The 14,097-nt window shown below is 45.0% G+C and overlaps 1 protein-coding gene across 17 annotated transcripts in view; it reads left to right on the top strand.

Moving 5' to 3' along the window:
- Positions 1 to 1,465: 1,465 nt before the first annotated feature.
- LOC114117925 (zinc finger protein 665-like) overlaps positions 1,466 to 14,097 on the top strand; it is a 38,067-nt gene continuing 25,435 nt past the window's right edge. For 3 of the 17 annotated variants that reach the window (XM_060399078.1, XM_042231197.2, XM_042231193.2), the window contains exons 1-2: positions 1,466 to 1,507; positions 2,819 to 2,905. In XM_060399078.1, coding sequence (XP_060255061.1) covers positions 2,891 to 2,905 — 15 coding nt within the window. In that variant the 5' untranslated portion in view covers positions 1,466 to 1,507; positions 2,819 to 2,890. Of the gene's footprint in view, positions 2,112 to 2,818; positions 2,906 to 8,248; positions 8,306 to 10,404; positions 10,463 to 13,546; positions 13,637 to 14,097 lie in introns of those variants that run through there. The other 14 variants (XM_060399075.1, XM_042231191.2, XM_060399076.1 and 11 more) reach the window with 9 other exon arrangements.

The raw sequence follows: 14,097 nt of genomic DNA, 5'->3' as shown, positions 1-14,097 counted from the left end.
CCAGGTTCCCAACCCCTGAAGTGCCAGGAACAGGACAGGCAAGAACCTGCTGACAAAAACATTTATTTATTTATTGCACTTGAAACTATGTGGGTTATTTCCAAATACCTTTGGTATTGATTCTCACATAGTTTAACATCATTAAGAGAGCAGGCCCTGTATGATTTCAATACTCTTTATTTAGGCCATGAAACTTTTGCACCTTGTTTTACATCATGTTCCAGTGTCTCCTGGTTAATAGTCTATGGGAACTTGAATAAAATTTGTATCCTGCTCTTGTGTGAAAATTGTGTAAGTGTTAATTAGGTTGAATTGGTTCACAATTCTTTTCAGGTCTAGTATATCCTACTTTCCTGTCCATTCTATTAATTTTTGAGAGTTTAATATTGAAATTCCAACTGAAAATCTTAATTTGTCTACGTAAAAATTGTAATATATAGTGGGACTGTCTGTAACTATTTGGAAAGCCTCATGTAAATGTGTTGTCATACTTTCGTAATTTCAAAAAATTTTAGAAAGGAAAATAAAAACTTTATTGAAACTTTTCTACTTGTCAGGAGGACATATCCTAGTTTCCAACATACTGGTCTCCAAAGTTATAAGCTTTTGCCTTAAAAGTGTAACGGGGGAACACAGCGACCTGGGAAGGCCGGCCGCCTCTGCCTGCGTGGCAGCGTGGAGCCCCGCTGCAGCAGTGCCTCTGGTCCGCGGAACCCACCAGCTTCCTCCTCTCCACTGTGCCCAGTGCATGTTTTCCTCGCATCCCGAGGGGGGAGCTCAAAGTGACCCAAATCCTCAAAATTTCCAGGAGGCTGTGGGGGAATCTATAAAATTCAAATTAAATCAGAAGAATTTAAGAAGAGAACTGTCTAGCAGCCAACAGGCACTAAAAGAAGAAATCAAAGCTAGGCACGGATTCCAGATTTTTAAGTCTGTCCCCATACCCTGGCTGCTTAGATGTTGTTGCTAAAACACTGGATGAATCTTACTAACAGGGGCTTCCCTTGTGGCTCAGCTGGTAAAGAATCCACCTGCAACGCGGGAGACCTGGGTTAGATCCCTGGCTTGGGAAGATCCCACGCAGAAGGGAAAGACTACCCACTCCAGTGTTCTGGCCTGGAGAATTCCATGGACTGTATAGACCATGGGGTCGCAGAGTTGGACAGGACTGAGCGACTTTCACTACTACCACCGTTCTTTCCTCAACGTATGACAAACAGTTTATTTTATTCATAGACATTTCCATATTGTAATTATAGGAGAATATGCTATCTATTTAGACGTTAAAGGCAACAAATTTTAAAAAACAGACTGTCATTCACGGGGCATCACAGGACTGTTAAACACCTCCCGGCCCCTTGCCCCGCCTTGCTCTCGCTCTGGAGACCTGGACGCTCCTCGCCCCGCCCCTCTCCTGCAGCGAACCGCCCAGCCCCCGACCCGGAAGCTCCGCCTCGGAATCCGCGCGCGCGCACTTTCCTGCGGAAGCGGAAGGCCGCGAGAGAAGGTAGCCCGGCGGCCCTTGAGTGTTTTTTTCCCAGTGTAAACGTGTGCTGCGCGCTTAGCCGTCCAACCCGCCCTCGCCAGCCCATCTTCATGGTCCCGCTGGTTCCGCGGCAGTAATATCCCAACACCCCGCCGTCCGCCCCAAATAAACCCAGAGGCCGCGGTTGCTGGTCGAGTATTCGAAATCGCTCTGAGGCTTGTCCTTGCCGTTTGCTTTTCGGCCTTCGGCCCCAGAGACACCGCCTTTCGGGATATTTTCCTGCTTAAAACTTAACCGTTAGTACCTACGCCTGTGCCTTGTAAAGTCCCGGGCGCGAGGGGGATTCGGGCACGTCCATCTCCACCGCCTCACCCTGTCGGCCCCTGGAGGTCGCGTCGACAGCCCCGCTCCCGGAGAAGCCGCGTCCTCTCCCCGGTCCTGGGATTCTGGAGAGCTCGCCCGGCCCGAGACCTCTCTGGCTCCCAGCCTCTCTGCCCTCGCGTCTCCTCAGGCCGATCGTTCTGCCCCGCAGGCCTCGCTTCCTGGTCAGTCCCTTTTCCTCACCCCTGGGCTGGACGTGTGACACCCAGTGTTTTTCCGTCACGAGTCCGTCTCGTTGGAAAAGGTGCTCTTTTGATAGGCAGGCGTTTCATTTACTCATCATTTCTGTAGATACGTGGGCGAGGGGGATCAGAAGAAGCAGTGACTGAGAGTGAAAGGCAAACTCAGAAGTGGAAAACAATGAGAGAACCCACGGGGTCGCCCAGGATGGCTGAGGCGGTTGTAAAGGGATGGTAAAATGAAATAGACTTAGCTCTTAAAGTAGCGGGTGGGTGAAAGAGAAATGGACAAAGGCGTGGGATCTCCAGGAGTTGGAGACAAGGAGACAGGGGCCCCGCGTCTGCGGTAGGAGGGCTGACAGGGGTGATCCTAGGAGAGAAACAGGGATAGGTGTTGACTAGAAGAGAAGAGAAGGAAGTAAGCCTAGACACCTGGAGTGCCCCAGAGTGGGCGTGTAACAGGGAGAGAAGGGGTGTGACTAGAAGGCAGAGAGGGAGCAGAGTTGGAGAAAGAAAAAGACAGATGTATAGATGTTTAGAACAATTAGAAGGGTTGGGGTGGGGAGAAGAGCAGCAGGAGGAGAAACAAGTTGCCGAGGGGGGCAGGACAGGTGTGAGGGAAGAAATAGGAGGGCAGAAACAGCATCCCACCTGAGGCAGTGGACACCAAAGCACTGTTCCACATAGGGAGGTCTTCCTGTTTTTCTGGTTGTGGCAAACGAAGGGGGCACGTTGATTTTAAGCCTTAAGCAGCCTGTTTTCCACTTGCCAGATCAACTTCTAAAAACTTAGATTGTCTGAGGAAGAAGCTGGGAAGAGGAGGAAAAAAGGCAAGAAAAGAGGAATGGCTCTTTCTCAGGTAAAATCATATTCTCAGTTGATTCTCAGTCTGTCCTTCCTGAAATCCCTTCTTTGGACTTACTAATCATCTCTGACTCTGAAGTATCCTTCCTGACCCTGGTAGGTGCACATCACCAGGGAACTTCCCTCAGGGCCTGTTGTCTCCACTTAGATCCATCTCCCCATGACCCAGTGTCCTGGACCTTGTGTGGAGGGCACCATCCTGGGCAGGGCTTCACACCCACAGGTTTGAGAAGGGGTCTCAGTCCTGTTGGGCAGGAGGGATTGCCTCGGGTCCTTCTAGCTGTGCAGTCTGCTCTCTGTCAATCAGGATTAAGAAGCTGTGGGTGGAAGTCAGGTATTAACATGCACAGTACCTGGTAAAATCTGGAAGTAGACCTAAAAAGGGAAATTTGTTCTAAGGTAATTGAAGCTAAGTGAGTGAGTCACTGACTTCAAAATCTTGATTGGAAATGGGATGGAAAATTCTGAGTCAGGTATCAGTGACAGTGTGCTATTCCATCATCTGTTTGAAACTGTGACAAGAATCTAAATCTCTGAGAGCTGGAAATTCACTTTCGTTGCCTTCATTGTTCAGATTTTGTCTTTTCACTGTGTTCATTTTGTGGTTTGGCACAGAGATGTTTTTACTTTTGATGCAGGTGAGGTTTCCTCTTCATTGTTTAACCCATAGATTCACTATTTGTTATGGCAACTGTCTTTTTTCCACTGGGTTTTCTTAGCATCCTTGTCATTAGATTTTAAATATATGCAAATATTTATATGCATATGGTTATATTTTAAATATAGGAAAATATATGCAAATGGCTATTTCTGAACATTCCTTTCTGTTCCCTTGGTGTATAAATCCGTGTTTATGCCAGTACTACACTATCTGGATTATATTGTGATATGGCTTGAAATTTTAAAAAGGTTGGCCTTCATCTTTCATCCTTGTACTTACTGAAGAGTATTTTTGCAGTTTATGGTCCCCTTGAGACTCTTTATGACTTCTTGCAAGTTTTTTCTGTTTCTGCAAACATTTCCATTGTAAGTTTCATAATGAATTCATTAAATCTGTGGGACACTTTGAGTAACTTGGAAATATCGAGTACTGAGATTTCCAGTCCATGACTACTAGATTTATTTGTTTATTTTGGATTTCTTTTAGAAATGGTTAAGTAGTTTTCAGTGTATATGTTTCACCTCCTTGGTGAATTATTCCTAAATATTTCATCCATTTTTAATACAATAGTAAATAAAGTTGTTATGTGATTTTCTTTTAACATTGTTCACTGTGTATAGAAATGCAGCTGATTTGCACGTTGACTTTTGTATCCTGCAAGTTTGCTAAAATTGCTATTTGATGTGGCAGGAGGTTTTTTGTGTCTGTGTGGAATCTACAGTGTATACACAAAAGACCTTGTCCTCTAGGGAAGAAGGTAACTTTCTAATTTTTCACTTTGGGAAGCTTCGATTTCTTTTTCTTGTCTAATTGCTCTGGTTAGGGGTTTCAGTCCTTTGTTGAACAGTGATGCAGAGTGCATGTCCTTGCCTTCTTCCCAGTCTCAGAGGAAAAGTTTTCAGTCTTTCACCATTGAGAACAATGTTAGGTGTGCTCTTTTCACACCTAGTTTGAGATACTTGTTTTGAAAACAAAACAAAACCCCCAAATGGATGGGAATGTATCAAAAGTGTGAACAGAGATGAGATCTCAGGGCAGAGAGGAAAGCACATTAATAGTGGTTGGAAACTTCTTGTAATGGTACATAGAGATGAGAACTTACAGTGAACAATGTCAGATTCATGATCTCCGAAGAAGAAGATACAGTTTTGGGACCAGGGACCAGACTTGATCACTCAAGAGCTTTTGTGTAGCAGAGTTTTATTAAAGTATGAAATGGGACAGAGAAAGCTTCTGACATGGACATCAGAAGGGAGATGGAGAATGCCCCCCCTCGCTAGTCTTAGCAAGGAAGCTATATACTTTCTCAACTGGTTATTACAGTAAGTCAAAAGAATGTCTCAAGGTTGTAAAGGTCTTACCAGACCCATGCCCAGAATTGACATTTCAAGATGACAGGATTAGTCAGGAGGTTCTCAAGAAGGAGAAACCTTTCCTCAAGCAGGATACATTGTTGTTCTATTATCTTCAGTTCAGTGCAGTCACTCAGTCGTGTCCAACTCTTTGCAACCCCATGAATCACAGCACGCCAGGCCTCCCTGTCCATCACCAACTCCCGGAGTTCACTCAAACTCATGTTCATCGAGTCAGTGATGCCATCCAGCATCTCATCCTCTGTCGTCCCCTTCTCCTCCTGCCCCCAATCCCTCCCAGCATCAGAGTCTTTTCCGATGAGTCAGCCCTTCGCATGAGATGGCCAAAGTACTGGAGTTTCAGCTTTAGCATCATTCCTTCCAAAGAACACCCAGGACTGATCTCCTTCAGAATGGACTAGTTGGATCTCCTTGCAGTCCAAGGGACTCTCAAGAGTCTTCTCCAACACCACAGTTCAAAAGCATCAATTCTTCAGAGCTCAGCTTTCTTCACAGTCCAACTCTCACATCCATACGTGACCACTGGAAAAGCCATAGTCTTGACTAGATGGACCTTTGTTGGCAAAGTAATGCCTCTGCTTAGTACAGAGTTTAAGTGGAGTCGTTTTGTTGTGTAATCATCAGCTCTGGGTTAAAGAAAAAAGTTTATCCTTTTCTCCTCCTTGATAATTCCAGACCGCTTTCTGTCCTCCTCGAGAGCCCCAGACCCCTTTCTCCTCCTCGGGTACCCTGGACTTCTCAAACTACCTAGGAATTGACTCTCTCACTTTGTTGGCCAAAGAGAAATTTGTTTATTAAAATCCCAGAGGAAGCTTAACTTTTCCCCGAGTCCTCAGCCTGTCCTTCAACATGTATCATGTGTTCTTTCACCCGCCAGTGGTGCTGCAGCTCCATCAGACACAAAGGCAAGGTTTGTATCCACAACACTCGCCATCTCGCTGCTGTGAGCTGGTTGTTCTTGAGTGTGAGGAGCATGAGGTGGGCTGCCTTGCCCCCTCTTCTCTCTTTGCGGGCTTGGATGTATTGGCTACTCAATTCTTAGTCCATATAGATCAGAGCTGATGCCCCAAGCGTCTAACCCCGGATCCAGTGCTGCTTTCATCACAGTTGTCATATTTGGGAGATAGAATCGGAAAATGGGAAAGTACTGGCTGCTCTTTAATTTTATCTGGCACCTCAGAACCTGTAATGAACTATCTGAGTCCCTGTCTGCCTCTTGAGATCGCTCAGCCATTTCTGCTGTTCTCCTTTTGCTGCCATACATGTCAGGGTGTGTGGAATAAGCTGGTGGATTGGATCTTCTGTGCCTCTTACTTAGGAAAACTGTAAGGACAGCAGTCCAACAAAGGGAATATGTGTGAATCTTTCAGGCGCTTAGCTTGGCATCTCTGGGTGGACCAAATAGTCCCATCTCAAGGTCTTAGGATATGAGACCCCCACATCTCATAGTTTTCCACTCTTGTTCTGGTCTGTGTAGTCTGGGAGTGTAGACTCTTCCTGACTTTGCCTTCTCCTTAGTTTGTATAATTTTTCCTTTTGAATTTGATTTTGAAGTATGTGGCTCTAGGGTCTGAAGTCATGTCCAGTTTCTTTGCTGTGGTAATCCGCCTGTGTTTACAGGGCAGCTCCTCATGGACTCTGGTGTGGGTTTACTGGGTAAGAGAAAATTTTTAAAGGAGAATCCTTTTCCTTATTGGTTTTAATATTTTCCTGCTGCATACAGAATTACCACTTGAAGCTACTTAGTATAGTGGTCATCGTGTTCTCTGATATGAGAAAGTATCTGAAGACCTTGACCTGTACATCTTTTTCTGGCTTTGAATGTCAGAGAAGCCTGCGTGAAGGGCGCCATGATAGTGTTGTTCACGTGTGCTATCACCATGCCCTTTGAGCCTCACCAAGAGGTATAGGAACTTCTCCTGACAGGGTACTGTCCAGGTTCACACCCTCAGAGTTGTGAGGCTGTTGACTAAGCTGTTGCTGATGCTGCATGCTTGTCACCTGGGTGCTATTGATCATTCTGCCTCCACACTTAATTTTGTAGCAACTTAATGACAGAGCTTATGTAGTGGAGTGATAACTTCAGTGATGAACCATCATTTGTTTTTTTTTAAGGCATAGCTACTTTCCTCTTTTTTTATATTTGTATGCATTATAAATGATTGTCTTTTATTTTTGTCATTAAGTCTCTATTTTATGTTACTCTTTGTATTTTATTTGCCATATGTGGGATGGTTGGTTAAGAAAGCTCCCCCACCCCTATGGTGGAATTGGTGATCAGTACATTTTAGAGCTCTTATGTATTCTTGATGATTTAAACTATTTAAACTATTTTCTTTATGTATTCTTGATGACAAACTATTATTGAATATATGCTTGGCAATTTTTTGGTATTATAGTGTACATTGTTTTTTCACTGCTGAGGATGGTTTACTGCACAATATTTGATAATTAGGATGTGTGCAGTTTACCTCTTTTTATTTTGTTGAGGTGAGCTTTTGGTTTATATCTGATAAATCATTGGTGAACCCACTGTCGAGAATCATTTTTAGGTTATCTATACGAAATTATGGATGCTAGGCAAACCTGTTGTGATAATCGTTTCACAGTATACATATCAGTTAATCTTTTCTCTGTAGCTTAAACTTACACAATGATATTTGTCATTGTAAGAGTTACTTATACAACCCCCTTCATGTCACTGTTTAAAGAGTTGGGTTTAGAAAGGGGAAGTAATTAAAACACGTTGGATAAAAGAAACAATAACGCAGTTTATAATCATTTAAAGTGTCTTGCTCTTAAAAGGCTGTGGTTAGTGATCCAAATGATCACATCCCTTAAGTCCTCCATCTCAGACACCCAGGTACTCACCCTGAGTTTGTTGAACTCAACACTATGCTAAGGTTGCTGCTTTGTAGGGTATGAGTAGGGAATAGCCCATTTCTACCCAGGCAGAGTTTTGTAATATAGAGACTAGTCCCATTCTTGTTTCTTAAAACTGCCTAAGTTCCCAGATCCCTGAGTTGCTTCAGCCTCACTAGCAGGATCTGAGCACACCATGCTGTGAAAAACAGCTTTTTATTGAGAATGAACCCTTTTAGTTAAGAGGAAGTATCTTCGCTTCTGACATAACTTGAAGCTTTTACCTGAGCAGTGTTACAGACGGTAACTTAATGCTGTCAAGGTAACAGGCCCCGCCCCCTCCGCGCCCCGCCCCTCCCACGAACTCTGCGCGCCCGAGTGCTCGCCCCGCCCCTGGTCGGAAGCTGCGGCTCTAAAACCAAAAGCCCTTTCCCACGGAGCCGGAAGTTGGAGAGCGCGGAGCCGAGGTCCCCGAGCGGCTCTTAAGCGTCCTTCTAGAGTAAGTTTGCAGAGCTCGCCACCCCTCCAGTCCCCACCTCCGCCCTCGCTCTCGTCCTCATGGTGTGGGAGTTGCCAGCGACCTGAACACCCTGGCACCCGGTGCTCGGCCCCGAATAGACGCTGCCGCGCCGTGGCGGCCCAGTTAGTTATCTTTTCGTTTGGGTTTTAAGTGTTGCTGAGGCGGTTTCGGCCCTCGGTCCGCGTAGACACCGCCTCTGGCCTCGCCAAGTAAAGCCCTCTCTCGCGAGCTGGAGTCGCGCCCGCCGCGTCGCCTTCTCGACCGCTGGAGGCAGAGCCCAGATAGGCCGCGCGCCCTCTCCCCGGTCCCGGGATTCCGGAGAGGCCGCCCCGCTCCTGAGCCCCCTCCCTCCCAGCCCGTCTGTCCTCGCGTCTCCTGAGGCCGGTCCTTTTGCTCCGCAGCAGCCCCTTTTCCTGTCAGCCCGTCCCCTCACCCCCCATAGGGCCATGTGACAGCCAGTGCTGTTGCATGCCCAATTCAACTCGGTTGGAAAAGGTCCGGGGGCGTCTCGTTCTGTCGCCCACTCAGTAAATTCAGGAGGCAGGAGGATCAGGAGAGGCAGAGTCAGAAGGACTGAGAGAAATAACTGAAACTGAGGAGAAAAGCATCAGGGAGAACCAATGGGAACACAGAATGGCTGAGGGATTTGCAAAGGGATAGTCAAGTCAAAGAGGTTAAGCCTTGAAAATAGCCAAGTGAGTAAAATAGAGAAGTATTAATAAATTAGAAAGCCAGATCTCCAGGGATTGCAAAACAGCATAGGGAGAACTGCCCTGTCTCAGAGATGGGAGCGGGGAGGCGAAGGGCGATGAGGACGTCAGAGGTGGAGAGTCCCTAACTGGGTTTTGGCCGGGTTTGAGTCCAGACCTCTTGGGTTAGAGTCCCGAGTTGTGTTTTCACTCGGTTAGAGTCCCGCCACAAGGGTTCAAGTCTCAATCTGAGGTGGTCGGTTTTATGGTGTTGACAGAGAAAGGTAAGGAGCAGAGGAAGAAAGGGCTGGAAGGAAGCATAGCCACGTGGCCTGCCAGAGTGTGGGGAGGCAGGGAGAGTCACAGCGAGAGGAGGGGAGTAATCTGGAGCGCAGAGAGGGAGCCGAAATGGGGGAAGAAAGAGGCAGGCATAGGTATGGATTTTTGAAAGACTCAGGAAGGTTGGAGAGAGCGAGCATTTCGAGGGGGAACGAATTGCAGCAGCCTGGGACAGGACATATGTGAGGGAGGAAATAGGACAGGAGCAGCAGGAGAGCAGAGGGGGAGAAAAAGACACACCAGACCCAGATGAAATAGGGAGATAGGTGAACAGAGGGGTCAGCTCGATCCAGGTGTGGCCAGTTGTTTGGATACAGATGATTTTTTTAGTTATACAGAGAAGGATGAAAATTTCAAAACTCCTGTCTATAAGGCTTGTGTCTTTTTTTATTATTTGTGGCAGAGGATGATTTTCATTTGCAAACCCTGTTGAACCTGGGGCAGTGGCTTGATTCACTGAGGTGTGAGAGACCCCCTTCCCTTGTCCTATCATAAGATAGAGGTCAAGGAACAAGAGCCCTGGGGCAAGAAATGACTGACTCTAGAATGTCACTCTGTGGTAGCTTTTTTTTTTTTTTTTTTTTTTTTAAATGAATTTTTTTGTCTGTGCTATGCCGTGCACTCAGGAGTTGTGGCTCCCAGGTTCTAAAGCACAGGCTCAGTAGTTGTGCACAGGCTTAGTTGCTTGTACTTGTGGGATCTTCCTGAAGGAGGGATAGAACCCATGTCCCCTGCATTGTCAGGCAGATTCTTATCACTGTATCATTATTGGGTAGCATTTTCAAAGGAACACTTTTTTTTTTTTCTGAACGGATTCACATTTTCTCCTTTCTTTATGGTGCTTTTTCTAGCTTGGACTAGGTCTTAATTCATTCAGTTTCTGTACTCATTTTTAACCTCAGAAATAAGCTTTTTTAGTTTCCAGTATTCTACTGTTATCATCCTTTTCTAAATATGATTATTCTCCACATTTTTTTAAAGTTTGACACCAGATTTTTAGATTAAAGATAATTCTCAGGTTTTTTTTTTTTTTTTACAATTTTTTTTCAGATTCATTCCTTGCCTGAGTGCTTTCTTCCCTTCATCTCATGCATTTGAAATTTTTTTGGTAAGTAGTAAATCATCGTACACTATTTTGTACCATACTTAGCAAAAGTGTCACCTGGTTTATCAGTTCTAATGAGGTAGATGAATCTAGAGCCTATTATACAGAGTGAAATAACTCAGAAAGAGAAAAACAACTGCTGTATATTAATGCATGTATATGGAATTTAGAAAGATGGTACGGGTGATCCTACATGCAGGGCAACAAAGGGAGACACAGATGTAAAGAACAGACTTTGGACCTCAGTGGGAGAAGTTGAGGGTGGGATGATTTGAGAGAATAGCACTGAAACATGTAAATTCAGTTCACTTCAATGGCTCAGTCGTGTCCAACTCTTTCCGACCCCATGAATCACAGCACGCCAGGCCTCCCTGTCCATTACCAACTCCTAGAGTTCACTCAGACTCACGTCCATCGAGTCAGTAATGCCATCCAGCCATCTCATCCTCTGTCATCCCCTTCTCCTCCTGCCCCCAATCCCTCCCAGCATCAGAGTCTTTTCCAGTGAGTCAACTCTTCACATGAGGTGGCCAAAGTACTGGAGTTTCAGCTTTAGCATCATTCGTTCCAAAGAAATCCCAGTGTTGATCTCCTTCAGAATGGACTGGTTGGATCTCCTTACAGCTCAAGAGACTCTCAAGAGTCTTCTCCAACACAACAGTTCAAAAGCATCAATTCTTCGGCGCTCAGCCTTCTTCACAGTCCAACTCTCACATCCATACATGACCACAGGAAAAGCCATAGCTTTTACTAGACGGACCTTAGTCGGCAAAGTAACGTCCCTGCTTTTGAATATGCTATGTAGGTTGGTCATAACTTTTCTTCCAAGGAGTAAGTGTCTTTTAATTTCATGGCTGCAGTCACCATCTGCAGTGATTTTGGAGTCCCCCAAAATAAAGTCTGACGCTGTTTCCACTGTTTCCCCATCTGTTTGCCATGAAGTGATGGGACCAGATGCCATGATCTTTGTTTTCTGAATGTTGAGCTTTAAGCCAACTGTTTCACTCCCCTCTTTCACTTTCATCAAGAGGCTTTTAGTTCCTCTTCACTTTCTGCCATAAGGGTGGTGTCATCTGCATATGTGAGATTATTGCTATTTCTCCCGGCAGTCTTGATTCCAGCCTGTGCTTCTTCCAGCCCAGCGTTTCTCATGATGTACTCTGCATAGAAGTGAAATAAGCAGGGTGACAATATACAGCCTTGACGTACACCTTTTCCTATTTGGAACCAGTCTGTTGTTCCATGTCTAGTTCTAACTGTTGCTTCCTGACCTGCATACAGATTTCTCAAGAGGCAGGTCAGGTGGTCTGGTATTTCCATCTCTCTCAGAATTTTCCACATTTTCTTGTGATCCACACAGTCAAAGGCTTTGGCATAGTCAATAAAGCAGAAATAAATGTTTTTCTGGAACTCTCTTGCTTTTTCCATGATCCAACGGATGTTGGCAATTTGATCTCTGGTTCCTCTGCCTTTTCTAAAACCAGCTTGAACATCAGGAAGTTCACGGTTCAAGTATTGCTGAAGCCTGGCTTGGAGAATTTTGAGCATTACTTTACTAGCGTGTGAGATGAGTGCAATTGTGCAGTAGTTTGAGCATTCTTTGGCATTGCCTTTCTTTGGGATTGGAATGAAAACTGACCTTTTCCATTCCTGTGGCCACTGCTGAGATTTCCAAATTTGCTGGCATATAGAGTGCATAACTTTCACAGCATCATCTTTTAGGATTTGAAATAGCTCAACTGGAATTCCATCACCTCCACTAGCTTTGTTCGTAGCGATGCTTTCTAAGGCCCACTTGACTTCACATTCCAGGATGTCTGGCTCTAGATGAGTGATCACACCATCCTGATTATCCAGGTCGTGAAGATCTTTTGTGTACAGTTCTTCTGTGTATTCTTGCCACCTCTTCTTAATATCTTCTGTTTCTTTTAGGTCCATACGATTTCTGCCCTTTATCGAGCCCATCTTTGCATGAAATGTTCCCTTGGTATCTCCAATTTTCTTGAAGAGATCTCTAGTCTTTCCCATTCTGTTCTTTTCCTCTATTTCTTTGCATTGATTGCTGAAGAATGCTTTCTTATCTCTTCTTGCTGTTCTTTGGAACTCTGCATTCAGAGGCTTATATCTTTCCTTTTCTCCTTTGCTTTTTTGCCTCTCTTCTTTTTGCAGCTATTTGTAAGGCCTCCCCAGTCAGTCATTTTGCTTTTTTGCATTTCTTTTCTATGAGGATGGTCTTGATCCCTGTCTGAATTTGGCAATAAGGAGTTCATGATCTGAGCCACAGTCAGCTCCTGGTCTTGTTTTTGTTGACTGTATAGAGCTTCTTCTTTGGCTGCAAAGAATATAATCAATCTGATTTCGGTGTTGACCATCTGGTGATGTCCATGTGTAGAGTCTTCTCTTGTGTTGTTGGAAGAGGGTGTTTGCTATGACCAGTGCATTTTCTTGGCAAAACTGTATTAGTCTTTGCCCTGGTTTATTCCGCATTCCCAGGCCAAATTAACATGTAAATTACCATATGTAAAATAGAAGGATTGGTACAAGTTCAATGCAGGAGGCAGGGCACCCAAATCCAGTGCTCTGGAACAACCCAGAGAGATCTGGTCAGGAGGGAGGTGGAAGAGGGTTCACAATAGGGGGGCTGCTTCTGCTGCTAAGTTTTCTCAGTTGTGTCTGACTCTGTGCGACCCCATAGACGGCAGCCCAACAGGCTCCTCTGTCCCTGGGATTCTCCAGGCAAGAATACTGGAGTGGGTTGCCATTTCCTTCTCCAATGCTTGAAAGTGAAAAGTGAAAGTGAAGTCGCTCAGTCGTGTCTGACTCTTCGAGTGGACTGCAGCCTACCAGGCTCCACCATCCATGGGATTTTCCAGGCAAGAGTACTGGAGTGGGGTGCCATTACAGTCACTAGTAGTCTGTTAATGAAGGAAAGGAAGGTTTTAAAACTGAGAATGGCACCAGGCCCCTCATCTATAAGATGCATTTTGGGATAATCTTGGCAGCAGATGATTCATCCCAGGCCATAAAATGATTAACCTGAATCTTGTAGAAGGGCAGATTACCATACAAATAGTTTTGTTTCCACAGATTAGGCGAACAATATCTGAGTATAACATACTGGTTTGTGAAGTAGGTTCTGAGCCATTAGGCGGAACCGACTTGAAGACAGAGTCTGGGGTAAGTGCATAGTCCATTCACATAGCTTAAGACAAATATTTCCATAAGAAAAATGGATTGGTTAACTCAAGGTTTGATAATAGTTAACTTCAGGTGAAACCAGCTGTCATTATGGCAACAAAGTATGTTAAGAGAAACCTCCTTTTAAATTTGTATAGAGAAAGAAAAAAGTATTGCTAGTTTGTTTCCTCCTGCCGCTTAAGAGATAAAAATGTCTGACACTTGCAGCCTATTTCCTCCATTTGGAGACCCCTGGCCTTCCTGCCTGTTACCCTCTCAGCCCCCCTTTCCTTTTAGAAGAATTATGTTGCCTTGGAAAAGGGGCATCATTCTTGTTCCATAACTGCTTCCGAGCTGACAAGGGGTGTTGTCCCTAAATTGGTGAGCCAACGTATTTTCCTAACCCTCATACTGAAGATGTCTGATCCAGGTCCCCCAAATAGTAGTTGGAAGAAGCTGCA

This window comes from Ovis aries, chromosome 14, assembly GCF_016772045.2.
Source record: "Ovis aries strain OAR_USU_Benz2616 breed Rambouillet chromosome 14, ARS-UI_Ramb_v3.0, whole genome shotgun sequence".
In the NCBI taxonomy this organism is placed as follows: domain Eukaryota; kingdom Metazoa; phylum Chordata; class Mammalia; order Artiodactyla; family Bovidae; genus Ovis; species Ovis aries.
The sequence above is the reverse complement of the archived record's forward strand: the minus strand, read 5'-3'. Positions and strand labels throughout refer to the sequence as shown.